The sequence below is a fragment of the Neophocaena asiaeorientalis genome, unplaced genomic scaffold (genome assembly GCF_003031525.2).
Source record: "Neophocaena asiaeorientalis asiaeorientalis breed wild unplaced genomic scaffold, Neophocaena_asiaeorientalis_V1.1 scaffold772, whole genome shotgun sequence".
NCBI classification, from domain to species: domain Eukaryota; kingdom Metazoa; phylum Chordata; class Mammalia; order Artiodactyla; family Phocoenidae; genus Neophocaena; species Neophocaena asiaeorientalis.
This window is the reverse complement of record NW_020172465.1, coordinates 33,958-53,531: the sequence shown is the minus strand read 5'-3', so window position 1 is coordinate 53,531 and position 19,574 is coordinate 33,958. Positions and strand designations below refer to the sequence as shown.

The 19,574-nt window shown below is 38.1% G+C and overlaps 1 protein-coding gene across 3 annotated transcripts in view; it reads left to right on the top strand.

Moving 5' to 3' along the window:
• The window catches only part of LOC112395075 (gamma-taxilin-like), a 52,425-nt gene that overhangs the window by 24,476 nt on the left and 8,375 nt on the right, over positions 1-19,574 (top strand). For all 3 annotated transcript variants that reach the window (XM_024738137.1, XM_024738136.1, XM_024738135.1), the window contains 3 exons: positions 13,923-14,093; positions 15,579-15,773; positions 18,151-18,270. In XM_024738137.1, coding sequence (XP_024593905.1) covers positions 15,588-15,773; positions 18,151-18,270 — 306 coding nt within the window. In that variant the 5' untranslated portion in view covers positions 13,923-14,093; positions 15,579-15,587. The remainder of the gene's footprint in view (positions 1-13,922; positions 14,094-15,578; positions 15,774-18,150; positions 18,271-19,574) is intronic.

Below are 19,574 nucleotides of genomic sequence, written 5' to 3'. Positions count from 1 at the left end.
GTTCTTTTCATTCTTTTTTCTTTATTCTGCTCTGCAGTAGTTATTTCCACTATTTTATCTTCCAGGTCACTTATCCGTTCTTCTGCCTCAGTTATTCTGCTGTTGATCCCATCTAGAGTATTTTTCATTTCATTTATTTTGTTGTTCATCGTTGTTTGTTTCATCTTTAGTTCTTCTAGGTCCTTGTTAAATGTTTCTTGCATTTTGTATATTCTGTTTCCAGGATTTTGGATCATGTTTATTATCATTATTCTCAATTCTTTTTCAGGTAGACTGCCTATTTCTTCTTCATTTGTTAGGTCTGGTGGGTTTTTATCTTGCTCCTTCATCTGCTGTGTGTTTTTCTGTCTTCTCATTTTGCTTATCTTACTGTGTTTGGGGTCTCCTTTTTGCAGGCTGCAGATTTGTAGTTCCCGTTGTTTTTGGTGTCTGTCCTCAGTGGCTAAGGTTGTTTCAGTGGGTTGTGTAGGCTTCCTGGTGGAGGAGACTAGTGCCTGTGTTGTGGTGGATGAGGCTGGATCTTGTCTCTCTGGTGGGCAGGTCCACGTCTGGTGTTGTGTTTTGGGGTATCTGTGGTGTTATTATGATTTTAGGCAGCCTCTTTGCTAATGGGTGAGGTTGTGTTCCTGTTTTGCTAGTTGTTTGGCATTGGTTGTCCAGCACTGTAGCTTGCTGGTCGTTGAGTGAAGCTGGGTGCTGGCATTGAGATGGAGATCTCTGGGAGATTTTCGCCATTTGATATTATGTGGAGCTGGGAGGTCTTTCATTAACCAGTGTCCTGAAGTTGGATCTCCAACCTCAGAGGCACAGCAGTGACTCCTGGTTGTAGCACCAAGAGTCTTTCATCCACACGGCTCAGGATAAAAAGGAGAAAAAGTAGCAAGAAAAAGTTAGTAGAAATAGGAAGAAAGGAAGGAAGCAAGGAAGAAAAAAAGAAGGAAAGAAAGGAGGGAGGGATGGCGGGATGGTTGCAGGAAGGAAGGAGGGAAGGAAGGAAAAAAGAAAGAAAGAAAAGATAAAATAAAATAAATTATAATAAAGTTATTAAGTTAAAAAATAATTATTTAGAAAAAAAAAGACGGATTGAACCTTAGGGCAAATGGTGGAAGCAAAGCTATACAGACAAAGTCTCACACAGAAGCATACACACTCACAAAAAGGGGAAAAGGGGAAAAAATTATAAATCTTGCTCTCAAAGTCCACCTCCTCAATTTGGGATGATTCGTTGTCTATTCAGGTATTCCACAGATGCAGGGTACATCAAGTTGATTGTGAAGCTTTAATCCACTCCTCCTGAGGCTGCTGGCAGAGATTTCCCTTTCTCTTCTTTGTTCTCACAGCTCCCGGGGCTCAGTTTTGGATTTGGCCCCGCCTCTGCGTGTAGGTCGCCGGAGGGCGTCTGTTCTTCGCTCAGACAGGACGGGGTTAAAGGTGCAGCTGCTTCTGGGGCTCTGGCTCCTGAGGCCGGGGCGTGGGGTAGGGAGGAGCACGGAGTGCGGGGCGGGCCTGCGGCGGCAGAGGCTGGCATGACGTTGCACCAGCCTGAGGCCCACCGTGCGTTCTCCCGGGGGAGTTGTCCCTGGATCCCGGGACCCTGGCAGTGGCGGGCTGCACAGGCTCCCTGGAAGGGGTTATGGATAGTGACCTGTGCTTGCACATAGACTTCTTGGTGGCGGCAGCAGCAGCCTTAGCGTCTCATGCCTGTCTCTGGGGTCCGTTCTTCTAGCTGCGGCTGGCGCCTGTCTCTGGATCTCCTTTAAGCAGCGCTCTTAATCCCCTCTTCTCGCTCACCAGGAAACAAAGAGGGAAGAAAAAGTCTCTTGCCTCTTCGTCAGCTCCAGACCTTGTCAGCTCCAGACCTTTTCCAGGACTCCGTCCCGGCTAGCCGTGGTGCACTAACCCCTTCAGGCTCTGTTCACGCTGCCAACCCCAGTTCTCTCCCTGCGCTCCGACCAAAGCCCGTAACTCAGCTCCCAGCCCCGCCCTCCCTGGTGGGTGAGCAAACAAGCGTCTCGGTCTGGTGAGTGCCGGTCGGCACCGATCCTGTGTGCGGGAATCTCCCCGTTTTGCCCTCCGTACCCCTGTGGCTGTGCTGTCCTTCGCGGCCCCGAAGCTCCCCGCTCCGCCACCCGCAGTCTGTGCCCACGAAGGGGCTTCCTAGTGTGTGGAAACCTTTCCTCCTTCACAGCTCCCTCCCACTGGTGCAGGTCCCATCCCTACTCTTTTGTCTTTGTTTTTTCTTTTTTTCTTTTGCCCTACCCAGGTACCTGGGGACTTTCTTGCCTTTTGGGAGGTCTGACGTCCTCTGCCAGCGTTCAGTAGGTGTTCTCTAGGAGTTGTTCCACGTGTAGATGTATTTCTTGTGTGTATGTGGGGAGGAAGGTGATCACCGCGTCTTACTCTCCCGCCATCTTCCCCTCGTCTCTGCATTTGTTATTAACTCCTGCATAATCACAGCTGCCAGTGCCAGGTGTCTGAGAAATAAATTTCTAGGCCTTGGTCTCCCAGTCTGTATACCAAACTGTAGCAGATTTGTAGGCTCTGATTTGCCCCTTGTTCTTTTTTTTTCTAGATGTTGGGGGTAGGAGTTTATTAATTAATTTATTTTTGCTGTGTTGCATCTTCGTTTCTGTGCTAGGGCTTTCTCTAATTGTGGCAAGCAGGGGCCACTCTTAATTGCGGTGCATGGGCCTCTCACTTATTGCGGCCTCTCTTGTTGTGGAGCTCAGGCTCCAGACGTACAGGCTCAGTAGTTGTGGCTCACGGGCCTAGTTCCTCCGTGGCATGTGGGATCCTCCCAGACCAGGGCTTGAACCCGTGTCCTCTGCATTAGCAGGAAGATTCTCAACCACTGTGCCACCAGGGAAGCCCCGCCCCTTGTTGTTCTGTAAGAAAGCCAGAATAAACCTTGCCTTCTGAGCACAGTGAAATCCATAGTATCTTGGACTAGGGGGATTAGGGCTTGGAAGATGGAAGGTATCTGAAAAGGTCCTCCCCTGCCCCACCTTTCTCCCAGGAAAAACAAAGAATAAAAACTTAATGGTCTTCTGAAATGGCAATCTCCAAAACTCATGGCCACTTCTGTGATCAGTACTTCAGCTTGTATTTATTGAAAGCTGGTTTTCCCCTTAAGACCTTACTCCATTTTGGTCTTTTCTTCTGCGTGTATCTCTGCTTGTAAGTGGACCCTTACTGTTTCTATGTCCTCTGTTTATCTTAAGACAAATCTAGCTGTTCTGCTATTCTTTTTGTTGCTGTCACTTACCAACTTTCCTGATCATTTCTCCCACACTGAATGCTTTTGCACTGACCCACTGTGGTCCCAGTAATTACGCTGCTTCTTCACTGTGAACAGTCCAGATGAAACTCTGGCCCTGGCCTTTCGTTTTCTTTTTTATTGTGGTAAAATATACATGACATAAAATTACTGTTTAAAAAATGTTTTTAATTGCTATTTAATTTTTTAAGGAATTGTCTTCTTCACAGGAACTGCATTCTTTTACAGTCTTACAGTGCACAAGGGCTTCAGTTTCTCTACATTCTTGTCAGCACTTGCTGGGTTCCCCCTATGCCCCTGAGGAATTTTTTGAATTGTGGTTAAATATCTATAATATTAAATTTATCACTTTAACCATTTTAAAGCATGCAGTTCAGTGGTACTAAAAACATTCACATTGTTGTGCAACCATTGACCACTGTCTTTTTCCAGAAATTTCCATCATACCCAAGTGAAACTCTATACCTATTAAACAATAACTCCTTATTCTCCTCTCCCTCAGCCACTAATTGCCATCATTCTACTTCCTATTTCTATGGTTTTAACTAGTCTTGGTATCCCATGTAAGTGGAATCATATAGTATTTGTCCCTTTGTGCCTTGTTTAGTTTACTTAGTGTAATATCTTTAAGATTCATCCTTGTCCTAGCATGTATCAGAATTTCATTCCTTTCTATCTGAGTAATACTGCGTTGTATGTATATACCACAATTGTGTGTGTGTGTGTGTGTGTGATTAGCGATAATTATTTACTTATTTTTTAACAGATCTTTATTGGAGTAGAATTGCTTCACAATACCGTGTTAGTTTCTGTTGCACAACAAAGCGAATGTCCCCGTATCCCCTCCCTCTTGAGCCTCCCTCCCATACTCCCTATCCCACCCCTCTGGGTCATCACAAAGCACCGAGCTGATCTCCCTGCGCTATGCTGCTGCTTCCACCAGCCAACTATTTTACATTCAGTAATGTATATATGTCGATGGCTACTCTCACTTTGCCTCAGCTTCCCCCTCCCACCCCATGTCATCAGATCCATTTTCTGTGTCTACCTTTTTATTCCTGCCGTGCAACTATGTTCATCAGTACCATTTTTTTTTAGCATTCCATATATATATGTTAGTATATGGTGTTTGCTTTTCTCTTTCTGACTTACTTTTCTCTGTATGACAGACTCTAGGTCCATCCACCTCACTATAGATAACTCCATTTCGTTTCTTTTTATGGCTGAGTAATATTCCATTGTATATATGTGCCCCATCTTCTTCATCCATTCATCTGTCAACAGACATCTAGGTTGGTTCCATGTCCTGGCTATTGTAAATAGTGCTGCAGTGAACATTGTGGTACATGACTCTGTTTGAATTATGGTTTTCTCAGGGTATATGCCCAGCAGTGGGATTGCTGGGTCATATGGTAGCTCTATTTTTAGTTATTTAAGGAACCTCCATACTGTTCTCCATAGTGGTTGTATCAGTTTACATTCCCACCAACAGTGCAGGAGGGTTCACTTTTCACCACACCCTCTCCAGCATTTATTGTTTCCAGCTTTTTTGATGATGCCCATTCTGACCAGCATGAGGTGATACCTCATTGTAGTTTTGATTTGCATTTCTCTAATAATTAGTGATGTTGAGCATCTTTTCATGTGCTTCTTGGCTATCTGTATGTCTTCCTTGATGAAATGTCTATTTAGGCATATTTTGTTTGTATCACATTTATCCTTTGATGGACATTTGGGTTGTTTATGTCTTTTGACTGCTTTGAATAGTGCTGCCGTGAACGTGGGTGTATAAACATTTGTTCAAGTACTCTGTTTTAATTCTTTTGTGTGTATTCCGAACAGACGTGGAATTGCTGGATTATATGGTAATACTCTGTTTACTATGGTGACTGCATGCCACTAGCAATGTACAAGGATTAAAATTTCTCCACATCATAGCCAACACTTGTTTTCTGTTTTTCTGGTAATAGTCACCCTAATGTGGGTATGTGATTATCTCCTTGTGATTTTGTTTGCATTTCCCTAATGATTAGTGATGTTGTGTATTTTTGATGTATTGGCCATGAGTATGTCTTCTTTAGAGAAATGTCTGTTCAAGTCCTTAGCCCATTAAAAAAATTTTTTTTGTTCTTGAGCTTTAGGAGCTGTTTATGTATTGTGAATATTAATCTTATATCACCTATATGATTTACAGATATTTCCTGCTTTTCTGAGGGTTGCCTTTTCATTAATTTGTTGGTATCCTTTGATGACATTTTGATAAAGTCAGATTTGTTAGTTTTTTTCTTTTGTTGCCTTCGCTTTTGCTGTCAGACTCAGGAATCATTGTCAGATCCAATGTTACAAAGTTTTTTCCCCTAAGTTTTCTTCTGCGAGTTGTATAGTTTTGGGACTTATATTTAAGTCATTGATCCACTTTGATTTAATTATTGTAGTAGTGTTAGGTAAGGGTCAAATTCTTTTTTGAGTGTTGATGTTCAGTTTCTTCAGCATCTTTGGTTGAGAGATAGTCCTTTCCCCATTGAGTGGTCATGGTACCCTTGTGACAATCATTTGACCACATATTTGAAAATTTATTTCTGTGTTTACTCTATTCCCTTGTTTGTCTTTATGCCAGTATCACATTATTTGATCACTCTAACTTTGTAGTAAGTTTTAACATGAGCAAGTTTGAGACCTTCACCTTTGTTCTTTTTCATTATTATTTGGCTATTCTGGATCCCTTGACATTCCATAGGATTTGAGGAGGAATTTTTCTACTTTTGCAAAAGACATCATTGGTATTTTGATAGGATTCCATTGAGTCTGTAGATCACTTTGGGTAGTATTGGGATCTTAATGATATTCTGATTGGTATAGCTACCTCCACACCTCTTTTGGTTTTGTTTACGTGGAATATCTTTTTCTGTCATATTCTCAACCTGTTTATGTTTTAGATATAAAATGATTCTCATAGATAGTATATAGTTCAGTCGTGTTTATATATGTTTGTTTATATTTTTCATTGAGATGTACAGCATAATGATTAGATATGTATATATGTGTCTATATAATGCAAAATGATAACCACAATAAGTCTAGTTAGCATCCATCAACATACATAGTTATACATTTTTTTTTCCTATGATGAGAACTTTAGATCTACTGCCTTAGCAACTATCCAGTATAAAATACAGTATTGTTAACTATAGTCACCTGCAGTCACTTATCTGATAACTGGAAGTTTGTACCTTTTGACCATCTTCACCAATTATGGCCCCCCCTCTTGGCTCCCTGACTCACCTGCCAACCACCTATCTGTTATCTGTATCTGAGTTGTTGTTGTTTTAAAAATGCCACATATGAGTGAGATCACATGGTATTTGTTTTTCTCTGATTTATGTCACTTAGCATAATGCCCTCAAATTCCATTCATGTTGTCACAAATGCCAGCATTTCTTTCTGGTTTTGTAGGTGGATAATACGCCATTGTCTGTGTGTGTCTATATCATCTTCTGGCTGTCTATATCATATATATATATGTATATCATGTGAGTGTATGTGTGTATATCATTGTAAAATTTGATTCATCCATCCTTGGACATTTAGGTTTTTTCTATGCCATGGCTATCCAGTTATGTGTTAGTAATTTTGGTTCCTCAAGAAAAATTTTCCCAAGTAGAATTTCTGGATCATGTAGTAGTTTTATTTTTAAATTTTTGAGGAACCTCCATACTGTTCTCCATAGTGGCTGCACCAGTTTACATTCCTACCAACAGTACACAAGCATTCCCTTTCCTTTTCTCCACATCTCTCCAATACTTGTTATTCTTGTCTTCTTGATATTGAGCCAGGTGTGAGGTGATATCTCATTGTGTTTTTTGTTGGCATTTCCCTGAAAATTAGTGACTTTGAGGATTTTCATGTACCTGTTGGTTAGCTGAATGTCTTTTTTGTTTGTTTGTGCTATTGAATTGTTGAATTTGGATATTAACCCCTTATCAGATATATAATTGCAAATACTTTCTCCCATTCAGTAAGTTGCATTTTCATTTTGTTGATGTTTACCTTTGCAGCTCGTTCTTGTATATGATATAAGATAGGAGTCCTCTTTCATTCTTTTGCATGTGGCTGTCCAGTGTTCTCAACACTATTTATTAAAGAGACTCCCCTTTCCCCAGTGTATATTCTTGGCCCCTTTTTCATAGATACTGATCATAGGTGTGAGGGTCTATTTCTGGGCTGTCTGTTCTCTTCCATTGATCTTTGTGTCTGTCTTTATGACAATACCAAACTGCATTGGTTACTATAACTTTGTAATATAGCCTGTGATGCCTTCAGCTTTGTTCTTCTTTCTCAAGATTGCTTTGGCTATTCCAAGTCTTTTGTTCTATACATATTTTAAGATTGTTCTAGTTCTGTGAAAAATGCCATTGGAATTTTGATAGAGATTGCACTGAATCCATAGATTGCTTTGGGTAGTATGGACATTTTAAACAATATTAATTCTTCCAGTCCATGTGCATGGAATATATTTCCATTTGTTTATGTCTTCAGTTTCTTTTATCAGTGTCTCATAGTTTTCACTGCAGGTCTTTCACCTCCTTGGTTAAGTTTATTCCTAGGTATTTTATCTTTTGGATCAATTTGTAAATGGGATTGCTTTCTCATTTCTCTGTTAGTCTGTTAGTAGTATATGGATATGAAGCTGATTTTTGTATATCAAATTTGTATTCTGCAACTTTACTGAATTTATATGTCATTGGCAAATATTGACAGTTTTTCTTTTTCCAATTTCAATATGTTTTATTTTTTTTCTAACTGCTCTAGCTGGGACTCCCATTACCATGTTGATTGAAAGTGGTGAGAGTGAGCATCTTCGTGTTGTTCCTGATCTTACAGGAAAAGCTTTAAGCTTTTCACCACTGAGGGACATTTTAGCTGTGGGCTTGTCATATATTGTCTTTCTTGTAATGACATACTTTCCCTGTAATACCCACTTGTTGGGAAGGTGGTTATTTTTTTAATTACAAAAGGATGTTAATTTTTGTCAGATGCTTTTTTTCTGTCTATTGACATGATGCTATGATTTTTATACTTCATTTGGTTAAGGTGATATATTGATTGATTTGCAGATACTAAATTATCCTTGCATCTCTGAAATATATTCCACTTGATCAATGGTGTAAGATTCTTTTAATATTGTTGAATTTAATTTGCCAGTACTTTATTAAATTTTGTATCTATGTTCAATAGAGATATTGACCTGTAATTTTCTCATAATATCCTGTCTGGTTTTGGTATTAGAGTAATGCAAGCCTCATGAAATGAGTTTGAAAATGTTCCCTCTTCTGATTTTGGAAGAGATTGAGAACGATTGGTATTTATTCGTCAAATATTTGGTAGAATTCATCAGTGAAGCCATATCGTCCTGGATTTTTGTTTGTTGGGTGTTCTTTCATTACTAATTCAATCTCCTTACTTGTAATTGATCTGTTCAGATTTTGTTTCTTTGTGAATCTCTTTTTAGGTTGAATGCTCCTGTGAATTTATCCATTTATTCTAGATTGTTCATTATTGGTGTATAATTATTCACAGTAGGCTCATAATCCTTTGTATTTCTGTGGCATTAGCTGTAATGCCTGCTCTTTCATTTCCAGTTTTATTTATATGAGTTCTGTTTTTTCTTGGTGCATGCATGGTAGTTCTTTCAAACTACCAATGGCATTTTTCACAGAACTAGAACAAAAAATTTCACAATTTGTATGGCAACACGAAAGACCTCAAATAGCAAAATCAAACTTGAGAAAGAAAAACAGAGCTGGAGGATTCAGGCTCCCTGACTTCAGACGATATTACAAAGCTACAGTAATCAGGTCAGTATGGTACTGACAGAAAAACAGAAATATACATCCATGGTACAGGATAGAAAGCCCAGAGATAAACCCACACACCTATGGTCACCTAATCTGTGACAGAGGAGGCCAGAATATACAATGGAGAAAAGACAGCCTCTTCAATAAGTGATGCTGGGAAAACTGAACAGCTACATGTAGAAGAATGAAATTAGAACACTCCCTAACACCATACACAAAAATAAACTAAAAATGGATCAAAGGCCTAAATGTAAGACAGGACACTATAAAACTTATAGGAAAAACACTCTTTGACATAAACCACAGCAAGATTTTTATTGCCCACCTCCTAAAGTAATGAAAATAAAAATAAACAAATGGGACCTAATTAAACTTCAGAGCTTTTGCACAGCAAACGAAGTAAGAAAGACGACGAAAAGAGAACCCTCAGAATGGGAGAAAATATTTGCAAATGAAGCAACGTAGAAAGGATTAATCTCCAAAATATACAAACAGCTTATGGAGTTCAATATCAAAAAAACCAAACAACCCAGTCAAAAAAAGTGGATGGGGCTTCCCTGGTTTTTTTGCCCGCATACCGCAAAAAAAAAAAAAAGTGGATGGAAGACCTAAATAGACATTTCTCCAAAGAAGACATACAGATGGCCAGGAGGCACAAGAAAAGATGTGCAACATCACTAATTGTTAGAGAAATGCAAATCAAAACTACAGTGAGGTATCACCTTTACATCAGTCAGAATGGCTATCATCAAAAATTCTACAAACAATAAATGCTGGAGAGGGTGTGGAGAAAGGGAATCCTCTTTCACTGTTGGTGGGAATGTAAATTGGTACAGCCACTATGGAGAACAGTATGGAGGTTCTTTAAAATAACAACAGAGCCACCATATGACCCAGCAATCCCACTCCTAGGCATATATATGGAGAAAACCATAATTTGAAAGGATGCATGCACCCTGATGTTCACTGCAGCACAATTTACAATAGCCAGGACATGGAAGTAACCTAAATGTCCATCAACAGAGGAATGGATAAAGAAGATGGGCACATATATAAATGGAGTATTAGCCATAAAAAGGAATGGAATTGGGTCATTTGTAGGGACTTGGGTGGACCTAGAGTCTGTCATACAGAGTGAAGTAAGTTGGAAAGAGAAAAACAAATACCATATATTAACGCATGTATGTGGAATCTAGAAAAATGGTACAGATTAATCTATTTCTAGGGCAGGAATAGAGACACATGTTGAGAACAGACATGTGAACACGGATGGGGGAGGGGAAGGGGAGGTTGGGACAAATTGGGAGAATAAGATTAACATATGTGCACTACCACGTGTAAAACAGATAGCTAGTGGGAACCTGCTGTATAGCGCAGGGAACTCAGCTGGGTGCTCTGTGATGACATAGATGGGTAGGATGGGTGGGGGTGAAGGGAGGTCCAAGAGGCAGGAGATATACATATAGCTGATTCACTTCATTGTATAGCAGACACTAACACAACATTGTAAAGCAATTATACTCTGATTTAAAAAAAAACATGTTTATATATATATATAAAAAGCTGCTGACTTCTGGCCTCTAAGATTCATGCTAAGAAATTTGCTGATCATCTTAATGGGATCCTTTGTATGTGATCAGTTGTTTTTCCTCTTGTTGCTTTCAAGATCTGTCATTGACATTCGACAGTTTTATTACTATCTGTCTTAGTGTGAGTGTGGTGACTTTATCATTCTTAGAGTTTGGTGGGCTTGTGTATTCATATCTTGGAATCAGATTTGGGAAATTTTTGGTCATTAGTTTTCAAGTAACCTTTCTGCCCCTTTCTCTCTCTCTTTTCTCTTCTTGGTCTCCCACAATGGGTGTGTTGGTCCACTTGATGGTGTCCCACAGGTACCTTAGCTCCTAGATCATTCCTCAGTCTATTTTATTTCTATTTCCTCTGAGTTGATAATTTCTATTCTACAAGTTCACTGTTTCTTTCTTCTCCCTGCTCAAATAAGATTTTTAATCCCTCTAGTGAATTTCTTGTTTCAATTACTGTACTCTTCACTCCAGATTTTTTTCTTTTGGTTCCTTTCTGTGGTTTCTGTCTCCTTATTGATTTTTCCATTTTACTTATACATTGTTTCCTGACTTTGTCTGCATCTTTCTTTAACTCTAGGCATTTTAACTGCAGTTATTTTAAAGTCTCTATAATTCTACCATCTGGTGTTTCTCTAGGGCAGTTTGCTTGATTGGTCTTTTTCCTTTGAATGGGCCATACTTTATTTTGTTGTATGCCTGTTGATTTTTTTGTAGTTGTTAAACTGGACATTTGAATCTTATGGTGTGGTAGTTCTGGATATGAGATTCTCTCTCTTTACCAAGGTTTGTTGTTTTGTTTAATTTTGTTTTGTTATTGTTGTAGAGTGTCTCTTTGTTAGAGATCAGCCTGTGATGCAAATCTAAGGTCTTCCCATGTCATCTTTGATCCTAGACTTGCATGGTGACTTTCTAAATTTCCCCAGATGGGGTTGGTTTTGCATGTTCTAGTGCTTAATGTCTCTTCAAAGGGGATAAAAAAGGATAAATGAAGGGGAAAATAATAAAATTGATCCTGTTTCCTTCAGTCCCCTATGTGCTTCTTCACATGGAGGTGTTTGCAACACTGGTGGCCCACCTCTGTGTCTACCCTTTTATGATCAGGTGTATTTATAAATCCAGAGTCAGAACACAGATCCCTGACATTTGGAGGACTGAGTCTTTATTGCCTACCCTGGCTCATGTGAGTCGCTCCAAGAATTTTAGTATGGCCACCTGCCATGGCGCTGTGGAGTGGAAGAATAAGTACTACTACACTGCTTTTGGTTTAAATGAACCAAAATTAATTACAATTTACTGACGAAGTATTTCTCTGGAAATTGCAAGCCTTTGAATAGACCTCAGAGTTCCAAAATAATTATATCCGTTTCTGTCAGTGTAGTTGTTGTCTAGATGTGGAGACAGATTCCTGGCTCTGTCCGCTGTGCCATCTTCCCTGATGTCACTTCAGCTTCTTGTTCCTGACTACCTCATCACTGTGCCCTCCCTGGCTGTCCTCTGCTCCAGAGGTGAAAAGTCAAAAGATACTCTATTCAGACTGTCTCCTTATTGATTTTTCCATTTTACTTATACATTGTTTCCTGACAAATATACTCTATTGGTGCAGCATACCTGTTGAAGTATTCCCATTGCAGTTGTTTTCTGTAACTGCTGTAGCCACCTCTACATTCTCTGCTTTGTCTTTGCCCATACCACCTTCTGTCTTTATGTCTGTTTTTTTTCCTTAGGTTTCATACATCATAATAATCAGTATTTCTCTTTGGAAATACTCCTTATCCCCTTTGTTCATGCCACCTGCCTGGTGTAATGCCAACTTTGGGTATCCAAAAAGATAACTAGGCAGATGAAAATGCAACTGGATCTTCATCACTGAAGATCATTTTAATACCTGTTTCTCCACAGTCACTATAGTATTATAAAAGTGCCACAGTGAGATACCTTTTTTGTTAAATATTAATCCTCAAACTCTCTCTACCTCTCTGCAGTATATTTCTATAGAGAAACCATCAATCTGTCAGTGTCTCCACATCAAATAAATTAAATGCAGGGACTTCCCTGGTGGTGCAGTGGTTAAGAATCCGCCTGCCAATGCAGGGGACGTGAGTTCAATCCCTGCTCTGGGAAGATCTCATGTGCCGTGGAGCACCTAAGCCCATGTGCCACAACTAGTGAGCCTGTGCTCTAGGGCCCACGAGCCACAACTACTGAAGCCCACGTGCCTAGAGCTGGTGCTCTGCAGCAAAGAGAAGCCACTGCAATGAGAAGCCTGTGCACCGCAAAGAAGAACAGCCCCCGCTTTCTGCAACTAGAGAAAGGCCACGCACAGCAACAAAGACCCAACGCACCAATAAATAAATAACCAAACAAAAAAATTAATTGCATTTGTGCCCATCTTCTGGACGCTCATTCAGTCTTTTTAATCATTAATGTTTATTATTTCAACGTCACTACCTAATCAATTCAGTGTAATATATCAGCTTCTGAGGTGCAATACCAGTATTTTATTGTTACCATTGAAGAGTATAATTACAATAGGCACAATAGAGATTATACTAATCCTCTGGTATGTGAGAACTTTGGATGGGGAAAGAAAGAGGTTTAGTTACAGATAATTTGTATAGAACCTATGGAACCTGTTTAACCTACACTTAAATTAGTGTGCTCTGCTCATAGACCATAGTAAGATACAAAAGCAAGATTATTTTTTCCCTGCAGAAATTTCAATAAAGCTGTTTTTGGTAGCTGTAAATATTTTACCTCTAAGGAGACTTGATAGGTTTCTTGGATATGTTAATTTTGCACTTGGAGTATTTGGGTGAACGTTGATTCATTTTGAAAGCTTTATTGAAATGTCTGTTAGCATAAAACAGAAGAATTTGCTCTAACTCTAAAATTGCCTTCTTTACTCACAAAGACTCCTGAGTGCTGCTTACCCTTTTCAACAAAGTGTGTTTCACATTTTTCTTTTAGAAAAATAAAACTAGATAGTGTTGATTCATAAGAATTGTTCTTAAGAGATTTAGTTTTTAATAAAATAATAGACAATGAAATTGGTTTTCTTCCTGCATTAAATGATTTGTGTACTTTCTTGCGACATCTGAGTAAAAAAGTAAGAGAAAAAGTTCCATGACTATAATTGCTATTTTTCCAGTTTTAATTCAAAAGTTTTTACTTTCTAAACCTAAAGAAAGTGCTTATTACTTTTAGCTGGAGGAGAGCAGGAACGTTCAGAAGCAAGTGAAGATTCTGCAGAAGAAGCAAGCCCAGATCGTGAAAGAGAAAGTTCAGTTGCAGAGTGAACACAGCAAGGCTATCTTGGCAAGAAGCAAACTAGAGTCTCTTTGCAGGGAACTTCAGCGTCACAATAAGACATTAAAGGTTAGTTGGTTTCTTTTTCTGTTTTACAGGAGGTACTTAGGCTGATTTTATAATTACCCTGTATATATTTGAAGTAAATCCTTGTGTCATTTGCTTTAGTGGGACTTAGTTACATTAATGGGTGCTGGTTGATGAATCCTGGGTACAATTGCTCTGGTAGATTAGGTTCCTGAGCAGACCAGTCTGTGGGGTCCTCAGAGACAAACTACCTTGCTTTTTATTTTGCTTGGGCTAATGCTGTGTGTGATGTCATTGTAAATCAAAGACTTTTTATATCTAACATTTGGTTTCAGATTCAAGGAAGAGCTCCTTACCTCATACTTGATCACAGGGAAGCTAGAATGTATTGATGTTTATGTCAATAATCCTCCTGCTTAGGAAGTTTAAGGTTGCCACATAGTCTCCTGACCATTAATGTAGTTGATTACCATGTTCTCCCTGGATAAGGAATGAAATGGCTTGGCTGAAATGAAGAAACTTACAGACTTGAGTCAGAATGAGTTTAAAGGAAAAGCATGTGGCAGAGCTCTCCTATGGATGCTAATTGGGTAGTTTGCTTTCTACTCAGTGCATTTTCAACTATTTAGTTGCTGAATACTTCAGAATACTAGTCATACCTGAGCTGATATAAAGGAATTAGTAAAGGAAGTGAAGGAAGAGGGAACAGGTATCAAAATTTGTATCAGTAGGGGAAGAAGGACAAAGAGTAGACTCTAGAAAGAATCTACCTCCTATAATGGGAAAATGTCTGCTTTTAGCAATAAAGAGGTACAGTTGGAGTATGATTTTCATTGAGCATGGTTGATCTCTGATTACCCCTATCTCTGAAAGTCCCAAGGACCTAGAATATAGGACAACTCAAGAAATAATCATCTAGTGTGTGGGTATTTTTTTTCCCTTTGCTTTTGAAACCTTGGATTTAGATATGGTAAAAGTAGATTTTTTTTCTTACAACAGGTCAGAATTTTGACTGAACTAATAATTGGTTAGTTTAAGGTCTTTTGGCATTTGAAAGAGTTGAAAGTAAGCTTTTTAAAATAAAGATTCCATTTGTCACTTGCCCTCTAGGGAATGGCAGATGTGACTCAGAAAGTAAGCTGCTAAATGGGATATATATCACTTGAGGCTGATCTAAGAAGATGCTCTGCTTAACCAGTGAGGAGGATATTTGGCAAAATAATGTGGAAGAAGCACACTGTGTGGACAGGCTCCTCACTTGTACTGTAGTATAGTGATTATGTAAATGGTCAGATAACACTTTATTTATAGCAGGGCAGTTTGTGTTTCTATGATTACTCTGTCTAGTTTGGAAAATCTGCTTGATTTTCAGTGAGAGCTTTCTGGCTGTAGACCAGAAGGGAGAAGATTTTAGTTCAGAAGTAACACTTTGGGCAGCATTATATGAACCCACGTAGTGGCAACATCTTTTTTTCAGCATTTGCGCTATAGTTTCACAGTATTAACAAAAAGATTTTGGTTAATTAGGAAGAAAATATGCAGCAGGCAAGAGAAGAAGAAGAAAGACGTAAAGAAGCAACTGCACATTTCCAGTTTACTTTGAATGAAATCCAGGCACAACTAGAACAACATGATGTACACAATGCCAAACTCCACCAGGAAAATATTGAACTGGGAGAGAAACTGAAGAAGCTCATTGAACAGTATACACTGAGGGAGGAGGTAAAGGTGTTTTCTGTGTTTAGACATCTTGTTATTTCCAAAAACTTTGTGCCACTTCTTACAAATTTTATTGTCACCAGACAGTTTTAGAACTTATGCATACTTATAGTGGAAGTCAGTAATTTCTTAGGAAAAGGTTAGGCACTATGTGAACTGAATTGGGATCATCACCTGATGTTCCAGGAGTCAGTGGATTTGGATATATAAGGTAATTTCTAGGAGACATGTTAAGCAGTACTTGTTTCCCATGTAGTACTGGAAGAATATGATTTTAGCACAGAGACAGTTTTTCCCGTATCTGACCTAACAATAAATAAATATTTGGCACCCAAATACTGAATATCTCAGACTTCTGTAATAATCTGTACAGTACAGTACCATTGCTTTCCCCCTACTATATTGTATTTGGGAGAAGAAAGTAACCCATCACATAGTCCTGTTGGTATACTTAATGAAGTAAAAAGTTAATAGGAATGATCTGTGGCTGCAGAACCTGGTCATTGCAATTACTTTACAAACTAGTCTGGAAGTTGGGTGGTGTCTAAATTAAAAGCAAATTGGTGATAACCTGCTCATCTAAGTTTTGTTACTTTCACAGGTCAAACGTGCAGGATGAGAGGCTTTGGGTTTTCCAAAGGGTTCATACCCTGTCTTTAATGTGCTTTAAGCTAGTAAAATATTATTCTTTTATGTATTTTGATCCTTATGCAAACAGGTAAAAATTGCTAACTAAAAAACATTATCTCCAGTTAAAATGGAAAACTTCATATGTATTTTACAACAACAACAGAAAAAGATTGTGGCATTTGTGCAGTTTTCAATTCAAATTTCAGATTATTTCAACTTATAATTTTACGTAGTGTTTGAAAACATTTTTAAGATTTTGAGCATTTTCCAAACCATTCTTCTATCTTTTAACAGTTTTCTAACTTCCATAATTTGAAAATTAAAAGTAGAATTCATCAGTTAGTTTCAGCAGTTATTCACTTACCTGCCTAGTAACATTTTTTATCTACTTTCAAGCAAATCCAAGATGATATATTATTTCACTCCACTGTTTAAATGCATATCTTGAAAAGGCAAGACTTTTTTGAAGCAGAATGCAATACCATTTTCATACCTAAAAATTTCACAATAACTAATCAAATACTTTATCACTGTTTACATTTCTCCATCTCCCACTTTATAAGATTGTTTGAATCAGGTCCAAATAAGGCTTAAACAATTGATTGGTTGTTACGTCTCAAGTCTTTGTAATATATAGGTTTCCCTCTCTTTTTTTCTCCTTGGATTCTGTTTATTGAAGAGACAATTTTTAAGCCTATGCAGTGAATTTTCTTTTTTCTTGTATTTATTTTTATAGAGTCAGCACTTTCTTAAAGGAGTCTTTTATGTTTTGTTGTTTTCAAGAATGACAGTCTACCTGTCTATTAATGTAGTGAATTTGGAAAATGTATGTCCAAGTCATATTACTTCTAAATCTTTTTTGAGATATTACAGAATTTTGTCTTCCTTTGGGTAAGAATATAATTTAATAATCAAACTGTCTGCAGTTCAAGACAGATCTGGTACAGTCCTCAAAAGCTAATTAGGTTATGTCTTATCAATTAGCCTTTCTTTCTCTTACATGGGTTATTTAACTAAGAGAGTTACTATTTCTCTGAGATGGATGTTCTGATTACTTTATTGTACATGAGTGCCACTTAACAGTTTAGTTTGGAAATATGACATCTTCTCTTACCAAGTGTTTACTAATGTGTCAGGCACCAAGCCCCTTAGTTTAACCATTGCATTGATTTGTACAATAACTCTGCAAGGTAGATGTGTTTATCAACTTTTTTAGTTAAGAAAACTGAGATTCATCAATGGGGAGAATTTGTCCAAGATCCTCCATTAAGCCAGGATATGACTCCAGGCTATTCCTACCATTATGCCATGGTACTACATACTACTACCTACAGTATGAAATTCTGGAAAATTTAAGGAGGAGAAAAAAATGTCCAGGAGTCCTGTGTATGATGAATGGGTTTAATAGTTTGAGCTCCTTTTCAGTCTTTTTCTTGATAGTTTGAGCCTGATATTCAATATAGAGCAGAAATAGGATATACAAAACTGTTGATGGTAATAGCCCACCTCCAACAAGGAACAAGTATGGGGAAGTAGAGGGGATATTTCTTGTAGGTGTAGGGTGGTTTGCAAGGTAATATAAATAGATTTTTCTTCAAGCATATGCACAGAAAGACCCAGTGTTGTTAGCTATCATAGTATTGGTAGGAACAACAGGGAGGCAAGATACTGTAACTTGTGTTATATATCTCCCTCACCAATGTGTACCCTTTTTCATTAAGTGATGGAAGAAATTTTATTTTCCCTCTAGCATATTGATAAAGTGTTCAAACACAAGGAACTGCAACAACAACTTGTGGATGCCAAGCTTCAGCAAACAACACAGCTCATAAAGGAAGCTGATGACAAACATCAAAGAGAAAGAGAGATGGTAAGTTAATTATAGTGTCAAAATTGTTACCAAAGCCACTTAAATCTCTTAAACTCATTCAACATTATTTTACATAGATCTTGGGTCATGTGATTTGTTTTTTTACTGTCTAGATTGAGAAATGTAAGAATACATTTGGTTTTGTATTTCTGATGAAATTTTCATATAAAATATATACTGGAACTATTATACCAAGTTTAATGGAAACACCTGCACATGTTTGATTTTCTGTATGTAGAATGTTGTCTTGATTTTTAGATAGTGAGTCACCAGGTTCAAGATTTGTGCCAGTTATTGGCAAATTAGGCCTTGAGAGTGAGGGGCAATTAAATTTTACACCAAGTTTTTTCACACCAAAAACGGGTCTCCTACACTCTCTGTTACATTTTTTCTAAAAGTTTAAGACGGGTAAACTGCTTGTTTAATTACTCTGGTATAACTTTCTGATGAAATTTAACAGAATTCTCTATTTCCTAATCATACGGTATTGTTCCTTGAGTCTGCTCAGATTATTTTGCTTGTCAATTGTGAACATAGTGAAATCTCATATTTATCATACATAAATTAAATCATCTGTGCTTAACTTAAATTAATAAAGTGAGAAATAATTATAGTAATGTGGACTGTTCCATCCAGCATTTCATTCAAGTAGCCTAGGCCCTGAGGTAAACATGGTACGGCATACATATACCATGAGTAGTATTCCTGTGTGTCTCTCATGATGTAAACAGCTCACCCTTAGTGTGAGTCTAGGGTTTAGAGACATACATTTTTTACAGCATGGACCTTCAGTACAAAGCCATAGACAGTGAAGATACAGTTGCTGTTTTCAATGTGGACTATGAACTGCTTGCACACATGAGTGTACGTGAATGTGTCTGTGTACATACATAACACATGTACATACATACATGTATTACATAAGTATACTCTCTGGTTGCTTTGACGATATTTTAAGGCTTATTTACACTGTATGTAGCATTATTTCAGAAGTTCAAGGATTGAATTTCACAGCTGCCTACCAAGAAAATTTACTGTACTATTTTCTTAAAGACCCGGGTGTATTAACTAGATACTCATCTGCCCCACTTTTAAAAAGGTAATTAGAGACCCAGTTTGTCTTCATTGCTTTGCTACACATACTTTCTACCTGCCTCATCTTGCCTCTCATGATGTCAATGAGGTTTCTCAACCACCCAGATAAGGTCAAGATTCCTCACCCTGTTTTCTGCCTTGAAGTGTAGACATCTGATTATTTTCACCTATAACAGAACAATTTAACCCTGAGGTTTTTTTTTTTTTTG